Below are 23,266 nucleotides of genomic sequence, written 5' to 3' on the forward strand. Positions count from 1 at the left end.
GTTGGAGTTCAATAAGAAGGTTTAAAAAGTTGTAACTAATCACCTTTATTTAGAAAATGAAGCGTTCCCTTTAAAACAGGTCCTTTGCATAGGTATTTAAAATAAGCTTTCTTGGTAAAAAAAAAAAAAGTTGTCATTTAAGTGAAGGATGGAGAAGATTCAAGTAAACAGTAATTAACTCTTTAAATACTATATTGCATAGGTCTGTCTTGCTCTGACAGATACCATTTTCAAATAAAACTGCATACTGTGTTTGTATATGCTGACAGCCTTCCAGTGTACTTATTAATCACAAGACTAAAGAGGAAGTAGTAGTGAATTTACAGTCTTTTCAAAAAGGCCTGAAGGGGAGTATTCTGAAGTGTTAGTCTTTGGAAAACAGGTGATTATGCTGCTTGTATTTATTTTTAATAAGTGTTTTTCAATTACTACTGTTCCTGTGCATCAGTACCAGATTGCCTGGTTACAGTACGTATACTGACATCTGTCTGTTTCATAATTAAACGTAGGCCCATCGTACGTGAAGTATCTGAAATAGCAACATGAGTACTGTGTGTATATTGATACGAATTTGGAAAGTGAGCACTTGCATGCAGTGTGTAATGATTATGCCATGATTGAGCATGCGTGTCGTTACTGTCCTATGATAAACCCTTGTCAGTCAGACACTGTTGCCCAAGGAAGAGCCTGTGTGGCAGCATCCATTATTAGTATTATTCTCTACTGCGTATTACTAAAGACAAAGTTTTTGCATGTAGGGAAAAAGCAGTGGAATGTGTCAGGAGAGCTGGTGATCTACAGCTCTCAGGATTTTAAAAAATCTTCCAAAGCTGTAGAGCTCTTTTTGCTTTTTTAAAAGGTATTCCTTGCGGGTGGGAAGATGTGCTTTAATAACACACTCTGAATCTTCTTGAGATGAGAGGGCACATATCATAGATAAAGAACTAAGAATTTCCTAGTAGTCCAGTTAAGTTTTAACAGTCTAATAAACCGTAGTAATGTAGAAAAGCCTCTTTAATAATATATTTTAAATTGTTAACAAAACTTCCAAGTGCCTGCCCCTTTCTGGTGTTACACTCACCCTTCCAGTGTTCCCCTGGGTTGTGAAGGTAGAAACAAAATGGGGGGGGGGGGGGGGGGGCGGGTATCTCCATGAAGCTACCAGCCTTCCCTGCCCTCCACCATAGGGAGCATGGTGTTCCTGGTGGGGCTGGCTTCCTTCTTCATCTTGATCCAGTTAGGGCTGTCTTCTATGTTTTATTGTAGCCTGCTTTATTCTCATAAATTTTCAGCTCAGATTTTGAAGGTCGCCCCAAAGCCTCCCCAAGCCTCAGCTGACATGAAGGGCTTCTCTCTGTTACTCAGTGACTACCATGGGATGCCAGGCTTTCCCTGTGGTATTTTCAGGAGCAAGCCTGGCAATAGTTGCTCAGCCACCTGACAACTGTTAAAACCAGCTCAGGTCAAGAAAACCCCAAACAGCTCCAGAGATGCTGCACTGCCAGGTTAGTGCAAAGCCTCAGGCCTTTCACTAGTGTTGGTAAGAATCATATTTATTGGACTACTTTGTATATAGAAATATAATTAGATTAGAGCTTTCTGAAATTACGAGCATCTGTCTCATATTTCCTGTCTGGGAGAACTGTATTTGTCAACACTATCAAATGCATTCAAACAGGCTGACTGAAGTAATAGCTGCAGGTCAAACTTCTGGCGAAAAAGAATTGTTTGTTTATTTTATGATAAAACAAAGTAGATACAAACAATAAGCTAATGCCATGCTGCCTGAGGAGGAGAGGTATCCATCTTCTCCTTGTTGCTGTCCTAGCTTTATGGCTCTCCTGCGTGGCCCAGCTTTGACAGAAGTCTGGGATGGTTCGCAGTGTGTTCAGGCCTGTTTGGTTGTGGAGTGTTGGAGCACAGGCTCCTCTTGGATGTGTATTTGAACAAGGGCATCTGCGGAGAGGAGGGAAGGGAAGGCTATTACAGTTTCTACTGCTCTTCATCTTCCTTTTTAAAAAAAACCTAACAAAATAAACAAGAAAAGTTGTTCTGTTTGATATATTATTTTTTTAAAAAAATGTTTTAAATTCAATTTTTTGTAAGCATCTGCCAAATTCTGTTGACTTCCTCTTCAGTCAATAAGGAGAACATAGGCTCCCTCAGAGGACTCCCAAGACTTTTTTTTTTTTTTTTTTTTTTTTCCCTTTCGTTGCATGAAATCCCAGACTCTAGCATTTCATCTCTGGATTTTTGGCAAGCAGTCCTTTGGGAATCTGAATTATGCCTTGTTTGATGAAGCCAACCTGTTTCATGATTTTATAGATAAGGCATTCAGAAATTGAGATTGACAGATGGCTTTCTAAGAAAACTGTATTGTGTCCTATCACAAGCAGGGTGCACACCGAAGTGGTATGCTTAAGGTTTCAGGACTGACATCCTAGTGAGGTAAGGTCCTGCTTCGTTAGTTCCTTATGTTGTAGTTGTTACTGAATCACTGTGACACAGTCTCTAATTTTAACAATTCTGCAGGACAGCATCCTTTAAGGCAGAATCATGTACCAGCCAGAAGTGGTTTTGTTGTTGTGTCCATGTTGTTGTGAAAGGTAACTAAATGCTTAAATAGGATGTGGAAGACGCAGCCTCACAACAATGTTTTTTGACTGGCCAATAGACAGTATTTTTCCACTCTGGGGCAACAGCTCCTGATAAATCTGGCACCTCTGCCAAAAGCTACTAATTCCTCCTTCAAGTACACAGGAACATAACCCTGTGGGCATAGCAAGTAAGACAATATAGAGCAATATATAGTTAGCAATATTTTGCTATTGTTAGTGATGCTGGTTTTGCTTCCATAAGTTTCATCTTAATTGAACAAATGGATAAAAGGATTTTGGAGGCCATTACAGTTGTTTTTCTAGCTTCAAAACCAGCATAGAATTTATCTCCACGATGGCATTTTGTATGTTTTACTAATTACTTTGTCACCTACATTTAAAAATTTCCACCCATATTTATTTGGATGGGGGAGGTTCCCCTGTTTTTTTCAGGGGAGGGGGAAGAGTGGCTATTCAGAAACTGAACCTGCATAGTGATAAGAAGATTCCTGCCTTGCCCCTTCCTGGTTATCTTGGTTTGGTCACTTTTGCAATGAATCATTATTGTGGTGAGACACATTATCAGAATTGAAGTGTTTTGGAACATAAAATGGCTGAAGAGGCAAGGGAGTCAAATTAGTAACATAAATTTCCCAAGCTGGCTTGACCTTAGGTTAGCTATGTAGTGGGTTTTGTTACTTTACATTCAAAAGAAGATGACTTCTAGTAATACTTTCCTCACAATGTGTCCTTCATAGATGTTCTTAAATTTTATATATATATATAGCATATCTAGACTAGAACTTTCTAGAACCCCCCCCTCCCCCAAAGATGATGAGTATGTCCAGAGATGATAGTCGAGTGGTGTGAACCTGTTCATTCACCCTGCAGTGTGTGCTCACCCTTTCACCTGGATGCGTTAAGACCCTGTGAGTCTCATCAGACCGGCTCCAGTCTCAGGGCTTATCTACATCAGTGGTTTTAAAAGTGCACTCTTCTGTCAGCATCACTGCATCTGCACAGTAAATTTTGCTAGTTTAAGCTATGGCTTCTAGTAAATTCAACTGCGTCGGCCAAACTTTTCAGTACAGACTGGATCTCTCAGTACTGTGTGTGTTTTAGTCTGCCCCTCAGCTGTGCAAATACAGAGACAAGATTTTTATGCCACCAAGTGCAGGTACAGATGTCAGGCATTTTCTCCCTTTCCTGATTCCTGCATGTCTTCAGCCCTGGCCCAGCCCTCAGGATTAGGAGGGAAAGATCAGATTTTTTCCTAAAAGCTTAAGTGCTTCTGAATGTAGCTAATGCAGTTGGAGGTACTTCTCAGACTTCCTACTATGCTATGGGGTCCTTCACTTTAGACTTCACATGTCTCGCTAGTATGTCTTTTGAATGTGTCTGATTCCCTCTTTCTGTTCCCACAACAAAATATCTCAAGTATCAAGATAATCCAGCAGAAGGTTAATGCTTGGAAGAGTTTATATTGGAATGGCATTTGTGTCCTTAACTATGGAGTAAGAAAATAACAAATATTTTAATATTAGTTAAATGACCATGCAAATAATAAATTAGTGATACTTTCCAATTCCATTTTAATATGAAAATATTTGAAACAGGATGGAAATTAAACTACCTACTCAGCCACCCAGGTAGTCCATATGGACTCATCTGTTGCTTCTTGACTGTCACGGTGGGGAAGATTCTTTTCCTTGCTCTGTTTGTGCTTTCCTTGTCCTGTAATTAAGCTGAAGCCTGCAGTGTTCCTGACTTTCAGTCTGGCATCTGTGCTTGCTGAACTTACTTGAAATACAATTATGGATAGTTTACTTTTGGTGTAACTGAACTGTGGAGCTTCTCTAAAAACTCAGATCAAAAGGATTTTGTGATAATTGATACATATATTCATTCAGTTAGAGTTAATTGTCCATGTGTTTGGAGTCCCAACTTTCCAGGTATTTTATTAGGAGACTTTTTTAAAGGTCACCTTCAGATCTGTTGCTGAAAGTATTACTTTAGTTAGAAATTATTATTTCAATTACTTTAGTTAAAGGATTTTTAATCCATGATTGTGCTTAGAAATCCTGAGTGTCACCTTAAGTATAAATTTAAAGGATTTAAAGAAGCAGCTTCCCTCCCTTCCAAAAACATAATGTGAAGCTGCTCAATACTTACTGTACAAGCTTGTGTTTCTTTTGCAAAATTGGATTCCTTCAGCAATGAAGTATTTTTTGAGTTGAGACTGGCTTTTCTCAGAGATGTGGGTGCAGTGGACCAGGTGCTGTCATTGGGTTCTGCCAGTAGCAGCTCTGCTGCATCCCTGTGGTAGGAATTCGGCAGCATGTGAAAGCACAGCTGGGTCCTTACCTACAGATAACACACACCAGCAGAAGAGGAAGGGTAGGAAGAGGTAATTCTTCGGGCACTTCCCCAGCTTCATAAAGGAGGCTTTGCGTTATTAAAGGTTAACCGTTTGTTCTTTTACCATACTGTTACCAGAGAAGATCTTGGTTGGCAGTCAGCTAGGGCTGTGCCAGAGTAAGTTCTGTTGCCAGTTTCAGAAACATGATGTCCTTTGAACAAAACTGCTCAGTACTGTGGGAAAATTTGTCTCATATAGTTAGCTAAAGAACTGGCTCTAAAATGTATTATTCTTTTGTTTGCCCTAATTAAAGTCTTAGTTCTGTTGAAACTGGAGACAAAATCTTGAAGGTAAGAGTGGCATGGGGTGATTACAGGAAAAAAAGGTTTTGTATGGCCTTTAAGGTGAGGCTAAAAATCTGATGCTATGAAAGGGATGATTTGGAAGAGAGGTTAAACAGGAATTACAGGAAGGAAGTGATCCAGCAGAGTAAAAAACCTCCAGCCTTTACTGTCTGCTGATGCTGGATAGTATTGAAAAAGAGACAAGTAAAGATTGTGACAAGAGGATGCAGCTTGTGCAGAGAGGGAAACAGGAACATAGGGAGCATACAGGAAGACATGACAGCTGATACAGTCTGAATAGGTGGGATAGTTAAATACAACTGTAGGGATTGTTGATGTAAACTTTATCAAGTTAAACAGTCCTTCATTGCATGTTACGTAGGCATTAGCTAATATATTTTCACTCTACACTGTAAGGAATGGTAAATGAATGTTGTGACAGGGTGAGTATATGGTACTTGTGTTTCTATGGGGATTTTGGATCATGTTTGGGACTCTTCTTGCCTGTGTCTGTGTGTATTTGATTTGTTGCTGTTTTGAGGAAGAGGGTCTAGGGAGGGGGGAAAGGAGGTAAGTTTGAAGAAAACAGAGTTCTTGAGCATAAAAGAAATAGGCAGCATGCCTTATACATCTCGGTAGTCACTCTGTATTGAGGTGAGTCACTGATAAGTCTCCAGGTTTCCAGGCTGTGGTGGTATCCTAATTAAAATGTGACTTTGACTGAAAAATCTGGTTACCTGTCAGATCATTATGAAAAGAAAAATCTTGTGAATGTCCCTGTTTCTGTGGAATTTCGGCTTTCACTATGAGGAGCTATACATGGAAACCAAGACAGATGGTACATGTGTATCCCATGTCATGAAACCACAGCAGTAGCTGTTACACCCGCCTGTTGCCCTTTTCTTCCCTCTCCTGTGTGCCCTCAAGAACATCCTCATGGCAGTTTCTGCAGGTCCTCCTTTCATTTCCAAACACCTTCACAATTATATTTTCTGCTCAGTCCTTTGACTGTATGCCCAGCTATTGCATGTCATATGTAATATACTTCATTTCCATTATAGTGACTTGAGAGATGTATTATTTTTGAAACCTCACTACTGTCAAATTGTTTGAAATTAACTCTGAGTAGTTGTAGGGGGAGCTGAATGATGGACAGGCTGTTCAGATGGTGAAGCTGGCATACTTACAGCCTTGTTCTCCAAACAGCAATGCAGAAGCCATTGTGCTGTGCTCTCTCCTTGGGAACTTGAGCACTGTTGCACCTTTGATGCTTGTGACTTTTTACATGTTGTTCCTATGCCATGTTCTCTATCCCTCTTGTTTAAGTTTTAAAAATCCCCAGATTTCTGTGACGTTGTTTCCAAACGAAAATGGACTACACAAAAAAGCTCTGAGCAGGTGCAGTAGTAAACTTGGGAGGTCCTGTTCAAGAAGGAATCATACTTGCATAAATCAGGAGACCATTGAGATAGGTTGAGTAAGAGACAGGGATAGTTCTTGTCAAAAAGATAGTGAAGGGAAGGAGTTGATGGCCTAAAGGATGGATTTCAAGTTTAAATGAGTGGAGGAAAGTATTTAGGCCTTTCTAGTTGCTGCTGAATAATGAATTACCCAGTGCTGACTCTGATACTTTGCTTTGAAGTAAATGAGGCACAAAGTTTTTCCCTTCTGAAGTTTTCCTTGTTCTCTTCCTCCGCTCAGTTTTTCCTCTTAGACTCGACTCTCTAGGCTTGCTATATCACTTCTCCTCCCCAGTGTTGACATACTGGGTGCTAATTATTCTGTCTCCCTCCATTTTCTGTCCTGAGTTCATTTTGGTGTTCATTCTGTCTTTGTACTGCAGCATGTCTGCTCTCCTAACTTCCTTTGCCTGTCCCTCTTTTCATCAGATATTCTCACCCTCATTCTCTCTACAGGAGCGCACACCACATTATTTCAGTCTTTCAGTCTGTGTGTTCTCTTTCTCACTTAGCTCTCTCAGCCCTTCAAGAAAAAACAGCTCTTATTCAAATCCCCCAAATTATAGTCAGACATTTCCTCTGGATCAGAGTTTGTGACAGTACATGCAAATGGTTCCTCCCAAGGAGGAACAGAAATTGTCACTGTAACCACGTACTGAGTTCCTCTGAAGAAGCTGTTCTTGTTCACAGAGGGTTTTATCCAGTGTCTTAGCCCTCCCTCCTTGCAAAGTTGTGTTTGTCTGCAGGGCCTGCTTGGCAACTTAATAGCCAGCACAGCCCCAGGCCATATCCGCATACAGCCAACTTAGGCTTGTTTTCTCTTTCCTCTTCTGAAGGTTTGCAGCCTTGCTGTGTTGGAGAGCTTCCAGCAAGCAGAAGTAACTGTAGCTCCTTCTTAAATGCTGCTGTACCGTCTTTGTATCCTCACAGGAAAGTGCTATCCAGAGAAGTACACCCTCCACTCCCTTCATTAAGGAGAATGCATCATCTCTTTCTGCCCATATGAGGGAAGGCGTGGGGTTTTTCTCTCCTGCGCACTCCACATCCCAAGAGTTTCAATTTTAAGGAATGGCAGCAAAATTTTTACATAAATGTCAACCTCTCTGACTAATCAAGACCCCAAAGCACTCTATCTTGCTAATTTTCGTTTTATTGCAAGAAACTTTTATACTGAATGTAGATTGCATTTATTTGTTGTTTGTTCTGTCTCTAATGAAGCTGAGATTTTTAGATAGACTGTGTAAAGTAACTTTTTAATTAACATTATGTCCTGTAATAATGGCAGATAAGGGTGTCTGGTCCCTTAGACAGAGGCAGAAAAATACTCGAAGAATATGCAATATTTTTTTACTGGTCTTAGTTTTGTGTGTGTGTGTCTTTTGTTTGTTTGCAATCCAGTTATAAAATGCAGGGTTATTTAGTGACTTAAGGAGGCTTCCTCTAAATTTTAGTTTGTGAACTGCCTGTCTGGCAGGCCATCTGTTTCCTACTCTCCTTTAAGAATGCTGACTTCAGATGCATTTTCTCTAGTTTCTATGCTGGAATGCAGACTTTTAATATTAAGAAGTGAGTTTCTAGATATGATGACCTGAAATATCCATGTATTAAGAGTCATCAGTGTGACTAATGGCACACTGTGGCTACAGATCATCCTAAGCACCTCTTCAAAGTGTCATTTTTCCACCTCAGTTGATTTCTGACATATCTCACTTTATCAGCTATTGAGGTGGAAATTTCATCACACTTTTATGCCTTTTGAGTTTTTCTTAATATTTGTTTGTAATAGGTTTTATGGGTGATTAGTTGAATTGTGAGCTTTTTTTGTTGACAAGAGATTTTCTTAATTTAAGTTCAGTTTCTGCATATTGCACTTAGACTTTTTAATCTACTTATTTACATACATCGGCTATATTTGCTGTGGCTTTCTGCTGTTAAAAGGCATGCAAGTACCTAGTGCAAATTTTACCAAATGTAATATTTACATTAATACACTCAAACAATTGCAGATTAAAAGGAAATTATTATTAAAATAATTCAACTTGTGTTAATGTATCTAGTCATCAGCACTGCTTAGATGTTATTTTCAGCAACTGTTGGCAATGCTGAGAATAGGCACTGTCATGACTTGCAGCCCATGAAATACTCTGCTTTTATTTCAGACAGAACTTTGAGCTTGCTTCTTCTCTTGAAAGTATTACAATTACTTACTCCCTATGTTTATTTAGTAGTGTATCATAAAAGGAATTTGTTCCCAATATAAGCAAGTGTTCAGACTGCTTCTGTTAAAGGATCAGTGTGGGAGGATCAGTGATTCTTAATTCGTAGTAATTAGCATTAATACTAATTGAATAATAATAATGTGGGATTTAGATTGTAGCTGGGAATGTTACAGTTCTTAGGAATGTCTAAATTGTTAGATTTAGGTGTTGGGAGGGAAGGTTGTGGTACATAATAGGTAAGTTACTTCCCTGGCTCAGTTCTGCAGGCCTCAGGAAGAAGGGCTCTGCTATTAGAGTGCACTTTCCTTACTGTTCCTTCTCCTCAAGAGGCTGAGTAGGGAGAGCACTTGCTTGGCATTCCATTTAACAGTATTTCGTACTGTTACTGTTCTCTGTAACAGAGAAATTCACAAGTTTTATCTGTTCATTTTTGAAAACTTTTCTGTTCCAGCACTGTAGGTATTAAAATAATAGCTCTTATTCTCGGAACTAATTCTGGGTTTGCTTTGTGTGATTTGAGATGTCTAAAATGGCAGTGCACATTGAAAGGCAACATAATATGCACTATAGTAGATCCATAAATTGACCCAAACAGCGACATAATCTTTTCTATGCAATGTTCTCTTTATTTTTATAACAAACATTTTATTTCTTAACTGTATACTACTTCTTGTCTATTTAGCTCTTTATATATCAAGGAACCTAAAATGTTGAGGTATATTTAGACTTCTTAATCAGTTGCCTTGGTGTTCAATGAGACAGCTTTGATGTGTAGATTCTCCAAGTTAAAGATGAGGAGGGAGCACTGTAGAAGTTTGGCAGGATTGCCATTGTTGCCAAACTGTAGGGATCCTTTGGGGTACTTGAATGTGAAGCTTCTGTATTAAATGCAGTAATATTTCATAACACTTTAAAAGGCCTGCAGGTATGCTAAAGTTGTAGCACAGTGTTTTAGATAACAGTCCATAGCATGACCTTAAAGCCTCGTTTACATCTTGACAATTAAAATATATGCTACTTTTTATGTCTGTTGTACTTTTCCTGTATTGCAGTGTAGGGCTTTAGTGTTAAGGCTCTTTTCTTGTAAAGAAGGTAAGTAACTGTTTTTTACTTTTCACTACATTTACTTAATTTCACATTACAATAAGTGATAAAGAAGAGCTGCTGAAAGGCTGTCCTGGGAAATTTTAAACACAGAGTAAAACTGCCTCTGCATCAGTCAGCTTTGTCTGTATCTGGGACTTCAGTCATCAAAGTTCTCACAGTAGCTTCGACACTTGTGTGTGAATATGCTTCATGCTCTGTTTTGGTATTTATGCTCGGACTCTCTACAGCACTTAAAGTAAAAGAGAGAATTTTTGTAACAGTTTAATAGTTTCAGTTAGTATTTGTACATACTTCATCTGACTTGATAAATATTGTGCTAAAGGTAATAATGGTGTCAGAGATCTTCAAAGTAGCCTGGCACATAATGGAATGAGCTCTGTAGTCCCAATGCTTTTCTCGGTAATGGAAAGTATTGCTCTAAAGTGGGTGGTTGAGGGGTGGGGTGTTTTTTTTTAAAGGTGGAACAGGAGGGGAATTTATGATGGACCAAGTAAGTCCTGCACAGTTCTGAGACTGTAAAATATTCCCCTGCAATAATAAGACTTACAGTTCTGATTTTGTAAAGCTATTGTTTGTTTCACTTGTCATTGTTGAGTTACTGCTTAAATGTTAACACTGATGCCTCTTTCTATATTCTGCATATATGCTTGTGTTCTCTCTTTCTGTTTGTGCTTTGATCATGGTAGAGAACATGTATTTGTAGACGTATCTTTAAGGTAACTTTTTGTCTGTTACCTTCTTTCAGGTATGTGTATTAATTCACTGATGAAATAATTTCAAAGGCATGAGCTTGAGAATGTTAAGTGTTACCTAAAACTTGCTGAGACATACCTTAAATTTTTAAAGTGAAAGGTTACTGGAGGTAAACAGGTGTTATGTGTAATGCCAGATTCTAAAAAGATCAGGTTCTTAAATCTTACAGGATTTTTTTTATTTTATTTTTTTTCAAAAAACGCCCACCAAAAATTCACTACTCTTCATTATTGTGGCAGCGTAATCACTGTTAAAGTGTCTCCTTAATGTGGTACTATTAGACAGCTTGTATTTTTTTAACCTTTCCATTCTTTGCCTGGAGAGGCAATAGATAACCCAGAAAACTGCCTTTTGAAGTTTTATCGAATTCATTGACTTCTGTGGGAAGCAGATCAGTACTTTCTCATGCTACAGCATAGATTTAATCTTTAAGGATTTAAGCTTGGTATAATAACAAAGTATTGTGCAAAGAAGGGGTTGGGTGGGAGTTTTTTACATCATAAAGAAGTTTGGAAAGTTGGGGAAAAAAAAATTGTCTTTGAATTGTCTATGTCAGTTTTCCTGTGGCACAGTTTAGAGACATTAGAAATTAGTGGCCCTTTAAAGTCTTGAAATGCTTAGATTAAAACGGTGGTATGCTTCCACATGAAGTCTTTACACTGCAAGTGAATACCTATGTGTATCTGTTAATGATTTTTAAAATAATAATTTGATTTAGTATTAATAAAATACAATTTATAAAATCTTTGTAGAATTGTTTTTACATGGAAGGAACTTGCATTTATTAGTAAATCAGTGTTTTAAAATCTGAGTGTTTCATATAAATTAAAAAGATGCTATGTGGGCATACATACATCTAAATAGTCATAAATTAAATACACTATTCTGTTATGAAACTTTGTTTTTTCTAATCACAAACAAATACTTAAGTTTCTTTTTAACTACTTAAAAGAATTTGCTTAAATGGAAGGCCTTGTAGCTTTGTCCTTCTGTCTAAATTGAGGTTGACATAGAAGAACTGTTAAGAACTGCAAGAGCTTTTTGAAGAGTTTCAAAACAGAATGATAAAAAACCAGCTGCCATTCACAAACTTGAATTACAGTTCTGTAGTAAATATATACTCTCTAAAAATCTTTTCAGGCTCAACAGCTAATTAGTTTGTTTGATATTAAATGTTTAAATAGGTGAAGAATTCTAAAGAAACCTTGTGTTCGCTGAACAGAGCGTAAATGGAGTCGGTGTCCTGAACAGGATGAGATAGCAGACAGGATGTATATGCACAGAACAAGATTTATTTCAAGCAGCACTGGGGTCTTAACTGTTCTAAAGTAAAAGGCACAAGCACAATCAAATTATGAGGAAATTGGGAGATCAGAATGGAAGTTGAGGTTAGAATGCAAAAGGGATCTTAATAATAAAATGTATTACTAGTACTTAGATCAAATTATAAATGTTACCAATTAAAATACTGGCAACTTACTTATTACTAAGTTTTATACTAGATCTATGACATTAATTATCTACTTCAAAAGAATCCTAAAATCTTAACATTTAAATCAAAGGTTGCTTAATGTGAAATTAATTAATAAAAACAGTAAGGGAGTTAATATCTCTCACCCTTGCATGGCCACAGCTGGGTGTCCCTTTGGCCCGGTCCTTAATTCTCAAGAATCAATCTCTCTGGCAAGCATGCCCACTGGAGAGGAGAAGGTCCAGCACACCTCCCAGAAAGTGTATGGGAGTCCCTCTGATCAAAGATGGGACCAGGCTTTTATAGAATAAAGTGGACTGACTGCTGTTATTTACCTATTTAGCTGTTCCTTCAGAGCCTTTTATTGGAGAATAAATAGAAAACAATGGAAAAAACCACAAAGGCCCTTTTCTCACCAAGTAAACTATTTTGCTTATCTGTTCATTCTGACTTTTATCTCTGTTTCGGACCTAGTTGTGGCTGGGCTGGGCTCCATGTTCTTCAACACCACAGAGCAGCTGGTGTTATGAACATCAACTTGGCCCTCTGTTTATACTTTCAAGGTTGTTACCAGCTCAGAGCTTGCTAGGCCTTTTCCTTTCCCCTGGGAATCTTTCCACTCCAGTCCTGGGCCTGTAAAATCGAGAGACAAAAAGCAATTGAATCATAGAGGGAAACTGAGACACATATTGAGAGATGGAGCATCCTGCTACAGTTGGCTGTTGCTTTCTGATGTGTGCTGTTACCTACCATTTCAATTTTACATCACAAAAGACCTGACTGATAGTACATTGTAAAATAATCACTTGTGGTATTTAAGTTCTTTAAATTGAGGGGAACACCTAGGAGAAAGTTCTCCTTGAAACAAATGAGAAAACCCTAATATATAAGGTGTTAAACAAAATATTAAGGCCTCAGTTAACAAGTACAGTTGCAAAGTATTAAAATCATGAGAACTATTCTTCAATTAGATGTTTACTCAGCTGTTTAAAGATATAAATTACATTATTAAATTTTAGTACTCTTTTAAAAATAAAAGCAAATTTTCCAAACTATTTCTTACTCTTTCAAAAATGTAGATATTTTGGTTAAGTGTCCAGAATCCAAGAGGTGAAACTGAGTAAAAACTAAGGGGAATGAAACAAGAAAGCAAAATAAATAACAATAGAAATAAGATTCTTGTTGTAATATTCCTTAAAAACTTGAGGGAAGGAAAAACTATTTCTGACTGTCAGTTACAAATCAAATAGTCACCTGCTTCCTAGCACAAGTTATATAGAACATGCTGCCTTGGAAAAGTGTTCCTGGCGTATAGGTATCACCTATAATGATTTTGTAGCTTGCTGTGAAATTGTATGTTCTTGATGAGAACAATTTTCTTAGAGTAGAAATTACAGTTAATAGTTGTAAAGTCTGTATACAAAGAACAGATATTAAAACCAGAAGTTTCTGACAAGTAGAAGGAAAACAGACTTGTCTTTATGCATTCTTCTCAGAAAAAGAAAAACACTTACCTAGAGATAGATTTCAGGCGAGTAGTGCCTCCTAAAAACTGAAAAGTTATGTTTTTTTCCACCCGCTTCTTGGTCTACTTTTGATATTCTAATCTGCTCTGTGAAGATGAGAAGTATTGAGTTGTCATACACAGTAATTTCTTTGCTAACTTTTTTAATTAGGGTAGATCCTGCATGGAACTCTGGGCAATCTTGCAAACGTTACAGAAGTGCACCTCACCCATCACTGATCAAATCTTTCTTTCGTTTCCAGACAGGGAGCGATCATGGCCCTTAGAGAAATTTGTAACACATCAGCGTTTGTCTTTCTAATTTTGTTATAGGTGTATGTAAGCTGAATGTAGAGAAGAATTCCAAATAAGCTGGACTGATGTGCACAGAGAAGGAATGAAGTATGGATGTGAAGGAACGTAGGCCTTATTGCTCCCTGACAAAGAGCAGACGGGACAAGGAACGGCGCTATACAAATTCTTCTGCAGAAAATGAGGAGTGCAGAGTGCCTACACAGAAGTCTTACAGCTCCAGTGAAACCCTGAAAGCTTTTGATCATGATTCCTCTAGGTTGCTGTATGGAAACCGGGTAAAAGACTTGGTCCACAGAGAAGCAGATGAGTATACCAGACAAGGTAGGCAAGATGTTTTAATTTGGAGGGTATAATTCATTAGTACCAAGTAACGAGGCATTCTTGCTGTGGGAACAGTGTGTCATTAAACCAGTTTCATTAGTTTTTGTAATAGTTTACACACATAGTATGCTTCATTTGTATCTCCCTAAATGCTTTACAAAGATGGGAAAGCATTGTGTGCCAGCTTTCAAATAAATAATACATGATGCATAGGAAAGGTAAGTAAACAGCCCGTGTTGGGCAATGGAACAGTGACAATATTGCAGATTCAAGTTTGAAGTATTCGGGCCTTACAGTTTAAAAACTAGACCCCCAGCATAAGTTCGTCTCATTAACAGACTGCCCGAAAGTTTACCACTTCAGTATACCTGAAGTGTAAATAGTTTAAAAATTAATAAAAATAAACAAATACAGCTCTTCCAAGAAGACCAAGCCCTATGAACAGGTTTGGGAAACATAATACGCATGGATAAGTATATGAGTAATGCAGTAGCTCAGTGCCTTTATGTTTTAGCTCATTAGGGCAGTAATAGAGAAATATACAGTGAGTAAGGCAAATTAGTTCCATTAATATTGCACTTGGTTTTGTTGGGGGCTTATTTTAGTGGGTATCTATGATATCTGACTAGATGCTAAGAGGTTGCTACAGCTCGCTGTTAATTTTTTTAATCCAGTACTGGAGAGACATGAGAGATGTAAATATCCATGGAGAGGCTCAGAAACTGATGGATACAATCCTAGACAACTTGCTGCAGCTGACCATACTTAAGCAGAGGGTTTTGACTGGGTGTTCTCAAGAGATTCCTTTGGACCTCAGTGATTCTGGGAGATTGCACTTGGCTCCAGTTAGGGTTAAGCACTTACGCACCACTTCTGAATTCAGAATTGTAGTATCTGGAATTGGCATTTCTACAGTTCTATGACTAAGATACTTAATTAAGAAGGAAAAAAAACCCCAAATTATGAAACGTGTGAAGTACTACAACTCAATTATCTAGAAAGATGAAGCTAGGCCAAGAGCTGTGCAAACCTTTGCCTCCATCTTCTGTATAAAGCTATCTTATTTTTTATGAGGAAAAAAGAATATATTTAGGGGTAGAAAAAATAAAGCTTCCTCCTTCTGAGGAAGTCCCAAGTTTGGGGTTGTTTTTTTTTCCCCCCATTACAATATTTTTTTTTTCCCCCATTGACTGCTTTTCTTCATTCCAGTTAGAGTAACTTTACATCAGAATTAGAGCTGGGCAGATGGTGTTGACATTTTTGCTTAAAAATGTTTTCAAGGGAATGAAAATATTTCTCTTACGTTCAGGTAACTGAAGCTTGCTGCTACTGTAATCTGTCTATTTTCTGCTGTGCATTTTTTATTTCTGTGATATGTTGAAGCTTCAGGTCATCACTACTTTTTAGCTTGTAAGTCATTAGTCACTTTGATCTTGTTACTTTAATGAGGCAGAAATCAGGAGGAAATTTTCTAAGGCCTATAATATAAACGCTTTCTGAGTACTAGTGACAAAATTATATCCAAATAGGCACCATTTATTTAATGAATTCATAAACCATTGCCTGAATAGAATACTATTCTTTTTAAATATCAGTGATGAAATTGAAGAAGTTACACAGTCTGGCATGTAACATGTGGGGGTGCACTGCAGCTTAGGGGTTTTTTTCCCCTCTTCATTTTCTTCAGAAAAGCACATAATATTTAGCTAATACTTACTGCCAAATAGGCAATAAATTAGATGCTTATAGGCCTAAAAAGGCAGTCTGGGATGTGTAGTGTCATCTTCACCTTTCAGTGGTCTCATCATCTGTGCCTGTTTGATTTTCCTCATTGTCCTTTCAATTCTTTTTGTATGGCTTATTGGCTTCCTTTAATGCTTGCTGGTTTAGCACGTTTGGGGACTACCTGCAGGTTTGATAGGGTCAGCTGATAAAGGGCTTGTTTTGCAGTCTTAGATAGTGTTCCTTTGATTCATCTTTGACTGAAAGAATTTACTGCTTCTGACATTGGAAGCATTTTGTGGAAAAGGTGCTGAAGGTCATTCCAAAGGTTTTTAAATAATATATAAAACATGCTCCCTGATATTTATTTTTTTCTTCTTTGTCTAGAAATAGAGTACAGATACCTGGCTTTGACAGTCTGATTACATTCTAGACTGCTAAATCAACAGGAAGTCTATAAGCAAAAAAAGGGCAAATTTTAGCAAATATCTTTTATTTATTTATTTATTTATTTATTTTTAATTAATCATGACCAGTGCTTCATTTTTATTTTTTTGCCCAGACTGTGTAAAATAACAATATCAAATTTCCAGTGTCTGCTGGAAAGCAACCAGAACAGTTATGTGAGTTTCTTGAGTCTCTCAAAAGCAGCATAATTTTAAAATGTTATTGTATTTTTATGGCAAATATTCAGGGGTAAAACCCATTAAAGCTTTCCCACCTCTTCTTTCTGAGTTGTCTCAGTACACATTTTTGTGCTTCTTGCTTCCCAAAATCCCATGATAGGAATTCAAAAAGGGATGCTGCCATAGGAGATAGGCGTGCCCTGTTCAGTGGTAGCTTTATCCCAGGAGATCTTTACTTGTGGAGAGGAAGTTCTTCAATTTTTCAATTCCAGTCACTTTGTCTTTTTCCTCATTTGTTGAATTTCTGTTGCTTGAGATTAATTGCATAAATAGAAATGAGGCTAAAAATGCCTACGTTTGTAATTACTGCTCTAAAAACAGTGTTTGAAACATATGGTAAAATACTTGAACATGAAATAAACTGGGATTTTCGTGTTAATTTCAAAACACAGTTGACAAGACATCCTTCTTTAGGAAATTGTAACTTCATCTAAGCAACATACTTTCAGTTAACATCAGTGAGAGGTAAGACCTACTGTGGTCTCCTTCCCTTCTTCTCAAGACCCTTCATCTGTTGCAAGATTCATTCTGTTTTTAAAGTCTTTAGGCAAGGATTATTTAGCCTGCTATTTTTGGAACTTATATTGGAGTTACTTATTTTCACTTTCTTGTTAATCCCCACATTAGATTCAAAGAAATTGGTGAGCCTGTGTATAATTAAACTTGGCATCTAGCCATGTGAACAAAGACCCAGAGATTTTTTCTTTAGAAGTGGTTTTTTTTAATCTAGATACTAAATTTTATATTACATGTTTGAGAAGATGAAGTACCCTGAAAGACCACTTACTTTTCAAGGCGTAATGATACGACTGTTTGCTGTTGATGTGTTAGGGGGGAGGACAACACCTATTTTCTTATGCTTCAAAGTATCCAACTAGAATGAGCAGCTTATTTTAAAAATAGAATTTCTGTAAGTGAATTCAGCAACCCAAATGCTTGTATTTTGGAATATACCCAGGTAACTTGCTGAAATCAGAATTAAAGCTGACTGTATAAAGTTGAATTTCCCTGCTGTACAGAGAGAAATTCCTGTGTTTATAAAATTAAGCTGCTGTGTGAAGTGACATAATATACATAGGAGACTGCTATGAAAATATATCTGAAAGTGTGACATGGCTATGGGAGGCTAGTGGGAGGGAAGGGCTATAGGAATATAGAAAAAAAGTATTTTTTATAATGCATTTGGAACAAAATAGTTGTAAGATACTACCATATGAAAATAATTTGAAGGAGTTCGTCGATCAAACCTGGACTCAAAAGAACTGAAAACATTTTATGCAGCTGCACTAAGTTATTAAGAAAAATATTGTTAAATTTTTACTGTTTGAAAGCTTGAGTCAACCACAGTTTAGCTTGCAGGTTAAGTTATTTGGTCTTTCTAGCTGGCAGTGAAAATGAGTTCACTCTCTTTATTAATCAGTACAATTTATTTTCAGCCAAGCCTAAACATGAATTTATTTTCATGCTACCCTTTTCAGTTTTGCAGGCGAAAGTACTGGTATGCATGGTTTTATACTTTTAGGCACTTCAGTATTCCAGAAGAGTAAATTAGATTAAGTACCTGAAGAACTCCTTGGAGCTTTCAAAAAAGGGGCTGAACTTAACAAACGAGCAAAAAATAATAGATTTCTTTCCTTCACAATGAACTGGATCACAGATAACAGGTTTCTGAAAAGCGAAGGCACGTACAGGATGTTGCACTGTGCAGATGTATCAGAGCTATTGTTCAGCTGCCACTCCCATGACAATTAGATTTAGGTGCTAGAAAAATTTCACCAGTAAGTGGAAGAGGGACCTGAAACAATGGTATACATGCTTTGACAATTTTATTTTATAATTTAAGATATTAAGCACTGTCAAGGATATATTTTTAAAACTTCAGAAAAACCTGAAACATTCATTGGAAGTTCTATCCTAATATAATATGGCTTCAAAGTCTGTTGCATTTAAATAGTAGCTACTCCAGATGAGTTATTTGGATATCAAAATTATTGAACTTTTTAGTCACCATAAATGTCAACTGTAGGATTAAAATATTTTAATTGTCTTGTTTTTAAACCTACAGCTTGAGTACTTTAAACTTACCTGTCTGAAGCAGTGGAAGGATAGATATGTAAGACCACTTTTGACCTTCCACTACCTATACCATATTGATGAGCTGATTTTCACTATTGAGTGGACAAGTGATTCTCAATAGAACCAAATCAGCCTGCTTTGCAGATTATTTACAAGATGGAATGAAATGATATATGAGTGTCTTTGTGATCTCCTGATGAGCAAATTAATCAGTGACATGGCAAGCACTTTCTTAAAATATGAGGCAGATATTTAAATCTGTGTTTTATATTCCTGGCTGTAGTGCAAGATGTGTCCTGATTGTCATCATGACAGATACTTTTTTGTTGTGTAAAAACACGGCCACCTGCAGTACCTTCCAGATTTGACTGAGTAACTTCTGTAAGCAGCATACAGTGCCATTGTGTTCTGGATAATTTTGTGGCCTTGAGCTAAACACATAACCTTCTGCCAGAGGTGTGTCTTTTTTTTTTTCTTCCTCTGTAATATTGGAATAATAACACTTATTCACCTCAGAGGCATGTTGGGAAGATTAATTAGTTTATGTTTGCAAAATGCTTTGAAGATGAAAAGTGCTGTAAGTGCTAAGTGATATTATCATCTTTCATTGCTATAGTAGTTTCTTCTTAAAGCAACAATAAGAAGTTAATTGGTTTTCAGGTTCCAGGTGATAAGGATCTGTTGACTTTTAAAGTTATTCTATTAGCTACAGAGCGGTACTAAGAGAAACATTTCAATTTTGTATGTCTAGAAGTATATTTAGCTCACGCTCAGTAGTATGTATGTTTGCTCTAAGGTGTTTATTGAGTTGAGATTGGCCCCTTGTGAGTCACAGTCTGTAGATGAGCTACAGATCTGGAAACAAAGGGCAATTGTGACTCTCCAGGGAAAAATCAACCTTGGTTATTGGCAGAAGACTGCTTGATCAGGCATTTCTACACAGCCTTGGTGCACAGAGCAAAAGCCTTGTCTTTGGCTAGTCCAGTTGCAAAATAAGATAATTAAATTCTTGATCATAATGATTAAGAATTTACTAGGTGAGCAAAGGGCCTTCACAAGGAATTTTGGCCTCACAGAAGGAGGACAATGTAGAGGGTCTGTAGTTGCTCTTGTATCTTTCTGTAGCTCATACGCTTAGTTGTAAGTGCTGTTTCTGTTCCTATTAAAAACTAAAGTGAGGACTGAGGAGATAAATAGGTCAAATCATAGAATCACATGGTTGGAAGGGATCTTGAAGATCAAGTCCAATTATAACCTAAATCCCCCTACCATAACCTAATTTACCCATTCAGTGCTTAAATCATGTCACTAAGCACTATATCTATGTTTCTTTTAAATACTTCCAGGGATGGTGACTCCACCACCTCCCTGGGCAGCCTGTTCCAGTGTTCAACCACTCTTCCGGTAAAGAAAAAAAAGCATAGCTTTGAAAGATTGCTTCAGTGTGTTAACATCTATGGAGAGAATGAAGCTAGGAATGAGTGTGGCTAGAGATGGAGAGGAATGAAAGAGGCTGAAGAGTCCTGTCCTGTCTGTTAGTTTAGGGCTCAGGGCTGACGGTGAGGGCTGCAGGCCAAGCTGTGAGTGATTGCTTATTCCATCACTGGCAAATAAATGCAGAAAGGGAAGCAGAGATGTAAAATAGGAGTAATTCCTGAGAAAATTCCTTGATACTTTCTGAAATTAGTTTGTAAAATGTCACAGCTTTACTGGCCATTTTGGTGAAGTCACTGAGGAGAGTGACACCAGAGTGAGGGATTGTGCTGGTGGACCCCTTCTGCAGCAGCTAAACTGCAGGGAAAACCTCGACAAAACCGAGGAAGAGAAGGTGAGAGAAAGAGAGAGAGAGGGAGGGAGTCAGTCCCAGCCCCTGTTCCTGGGCGGCGAGTGAGAGCTTCTGGGGAGCGGCAGCTCGGACTCACCGTGGGTGGAGACAGAGGGAGGGTGGCTTGACCCCCTCAGGTAGAAGAGCCGCCCCTGGGGAGCGCGGTGACCAGGAGCAGCCAAACAGGAGCGCGGCAGCCAGGAACAGCAAACCGGGCCTGGCGCGGCAGTTCGTGCAGGCAGGGCGTGGAGCAGGGCACGCGGAGCAGGGCACGGGCCCCTCTTGGCTCAGGGTAAGAACTTGGCTAGTGATCATCCCCCCCTTGAAGAGGACCTAGCCATGGTATCCACTGGGGTGAACACTGTTGCCAGGAGGACACTGGCAGCCCAGACAGAGGTCCCTCTCTCTCAGGAATGCAGCTGTCCAGGTCTCTGGCTGCACAGAATGTCTCAGTCTGGCAGTCGTATCGGAGGAGAGCAGAGAGACCACCTGTGTGTGCTGTGAGCAGGTGAATGATTTACTCAGCCTAGTGGCTGAGCTGAAAGAGGAGGTGGAAAGATTGCCCAGGCCTGGTGCAGCCCTCTGGTTACTACCCGCTAGTGGTCATGCAGGTGGGCACTGATGAGGTTGCCAAGGCAAGTCCCAGGGCGATGAAAAGGGATTTCAGAGGACTAGGCTGAATGCCTGTGGAATTGGGAGCACAGGTGGTCTTTTCCTCAGTTCCTTCAGTGGGAGGAAAAACTGAAAGGACTAGGAAAACACGGCTGATTAATGAATGGCTCAGAGGCTGGTGCCATCAGATGAACTTTGGGTTTTTCAATCATGGAGATGTTTACAGGGCACCAGGTATGTTAGCAAATAATGGCATAGAGCTATCAAGAAGGGGGAAAAGGATTCTTGGCCAGGAGTTGGCAGGGCTCGTAGAGAGAGCTTTAAACTAGACTTGAAGGGGGTAGGGGACAAAACTCCTGAATGGTTGGATATACTGGGCCTGCTGGCATTGGATGGGAAGACTCTGTCCTGCAGGTGAAAGAGTACTAGGGCAAGAGTTAGCAGGGCTCATTCACAGAGCTTAAAGCTAGATTTGAAGTGGGAGGGGGTTGTAGCTGGGTTTGAACTAGTGGGCATTGTTCTAGTATTAATGAAGACCAGAAGGCCTCCCGCCTCCCAAGGGTGCCACCAGCATGCTCAGCTCACTCACTGAAATGCCTGCACACCAATGCAAGCAGCATGGGGAATAAACAGGAGGAGTTAGAAGTCTGTGTATGGTCTAAAGGTTATGATCTTGTGGCAGTTACAGAGACATAGTGGGACAGCTCAAATGACTGGAATGTGGTCATGGATGGCAGTGTCCTTTTTAGGAAAGAAAGGTCAGCAAAGCAAAGTGGTGGAGTTGCTCTTTATGTGAGAGAGCAACTAGAATGTATTGAGTTCTGTCCAGGGGCCGATGAGGAGCAAGTGTAAAGTGTGTGGGTATGAATTAAGGGGCAGGCTGGCATGGGTGATACAGTTGTGAGGGTCTATTACAGACCTCCTGATCAGGATGAGGGAGTTGATGAGGCTTTCTACAGGCAGCTGAAAGCAGCCTTGCAACTACAGGCCTTAGTCCTCATGGGAGATTTTAACTACCCAGATATTTGCTGGAAGGCCTACACAGCCAGCCCTTCACAGTCTGGGAGGTTCCTCCAGTGCATTGATGACAACTTCTTAATGCAAATGGTGGATAAGCCGACTAGAAGAGGAGCGCTGCTGGATCTTGTGCTCACCAACAAGGAGGGTCTGGTTGAAGCAGTGACGGTCAATGGCAGCCTTGGCTGCAGTGACCACGAGATGGTGGAGTGCAGGGTCCTCTGTGGGAGGACCAGAATACCTAGCAGGACCACAAGCCTGGACTTCTGCAGGGCCAACTTTGAGCTCTTCAATCAATTGTTAAGGGAAGTCTCATGGGAAAGGGTACTAGATGGTAAAGGGGCTCAAGATAGCTGGTCAACATTCAAGGACCACTTCTTGCAAGCTCAGTATCAGAGCATCGCAATGGGTAGGAATTGAAGTAAGGGAGCCAGGAGACCCACATGGTTAAACAAGGAACTGCTGGGCAAACTCAAGTGGAAAAAGAGAATCTCTGGATCATGGAAGGAGGGGCTGGTCAATTGGGAAGAATATAGGACTGTTGTCAGAGGATGTAGGGAGGCAATTAGGAAAGCTAAGGCCAGAGTGTGCCCTCAGCAAGTTTGCTGATGACACTAAGCTGGGAGGAGTGGCTGACACACCAGAAGGCTGTGCTGCCATTCAGTGGGACCTGGACAGGCTGGAGAGTTGGGCAGGGAGAAACTTGATGAAATACAACAAGCACAAGTGTAGAGTCTTGCATCTGGGGAAGGACAACCGCATGTACCAGTAGAGGCTGGGGGCTGACCTGCTGGAGAGCAGTGTAGGTGAAAGGGACCTGGGGGTCCTGGTGGACAGGAGGATGACCATGAGCCAGCAATGTGCCCTTGTAGCCAGGA

The 23,266-nt window shown here is 39.2% G+C and overlaps 1 protein-coding gene across 7 annotated transcripts in view; it reads left to right on the forward strand.

Annotated features, from left to right (window-relative positions):
- Positions 1–23,266, forward strand: part of TENM3 (teneurin transmembrane protein 3) — a 503,658-nt gene that overhangs the window by 172,868 nt on the left and 307,524 nt on the right. For 6 of the 7 annotated variants that reach the window (XM_051617407.1, XM_051617408.1, XM_051617409.1 and 3 more), the window contains exon 3: positions 14,148–14,450. In XM_051617407.1, coding sequence (XP_051473367.1) covers positions 14,219–14,450 — 232 coding nt within the window. In that variant the 5' untranslated portion in view covers positions 14,148–14,218. Of the gene's footprint in view, positions 1–14,147; positions 14,451–23,266 lie in introns of those variants that run through there. The other variant, XM_051617411.1, reaches the window with a different exon arrangement.

This window comes from Apus apus, chromosome 4, assembly GCF_020740795.1.
Source record: "Apus apus isolate bApuApu2 chromosome 4, bApuApu2.pri.cur, whole genome shotgun sequence".
NCBI classification, from domain to species: domain Eukaryota; kingdom Metazoa; phylum Chordata; class Aves; order Apodiformes; family Apodidae; genus Apus; species Apus apus.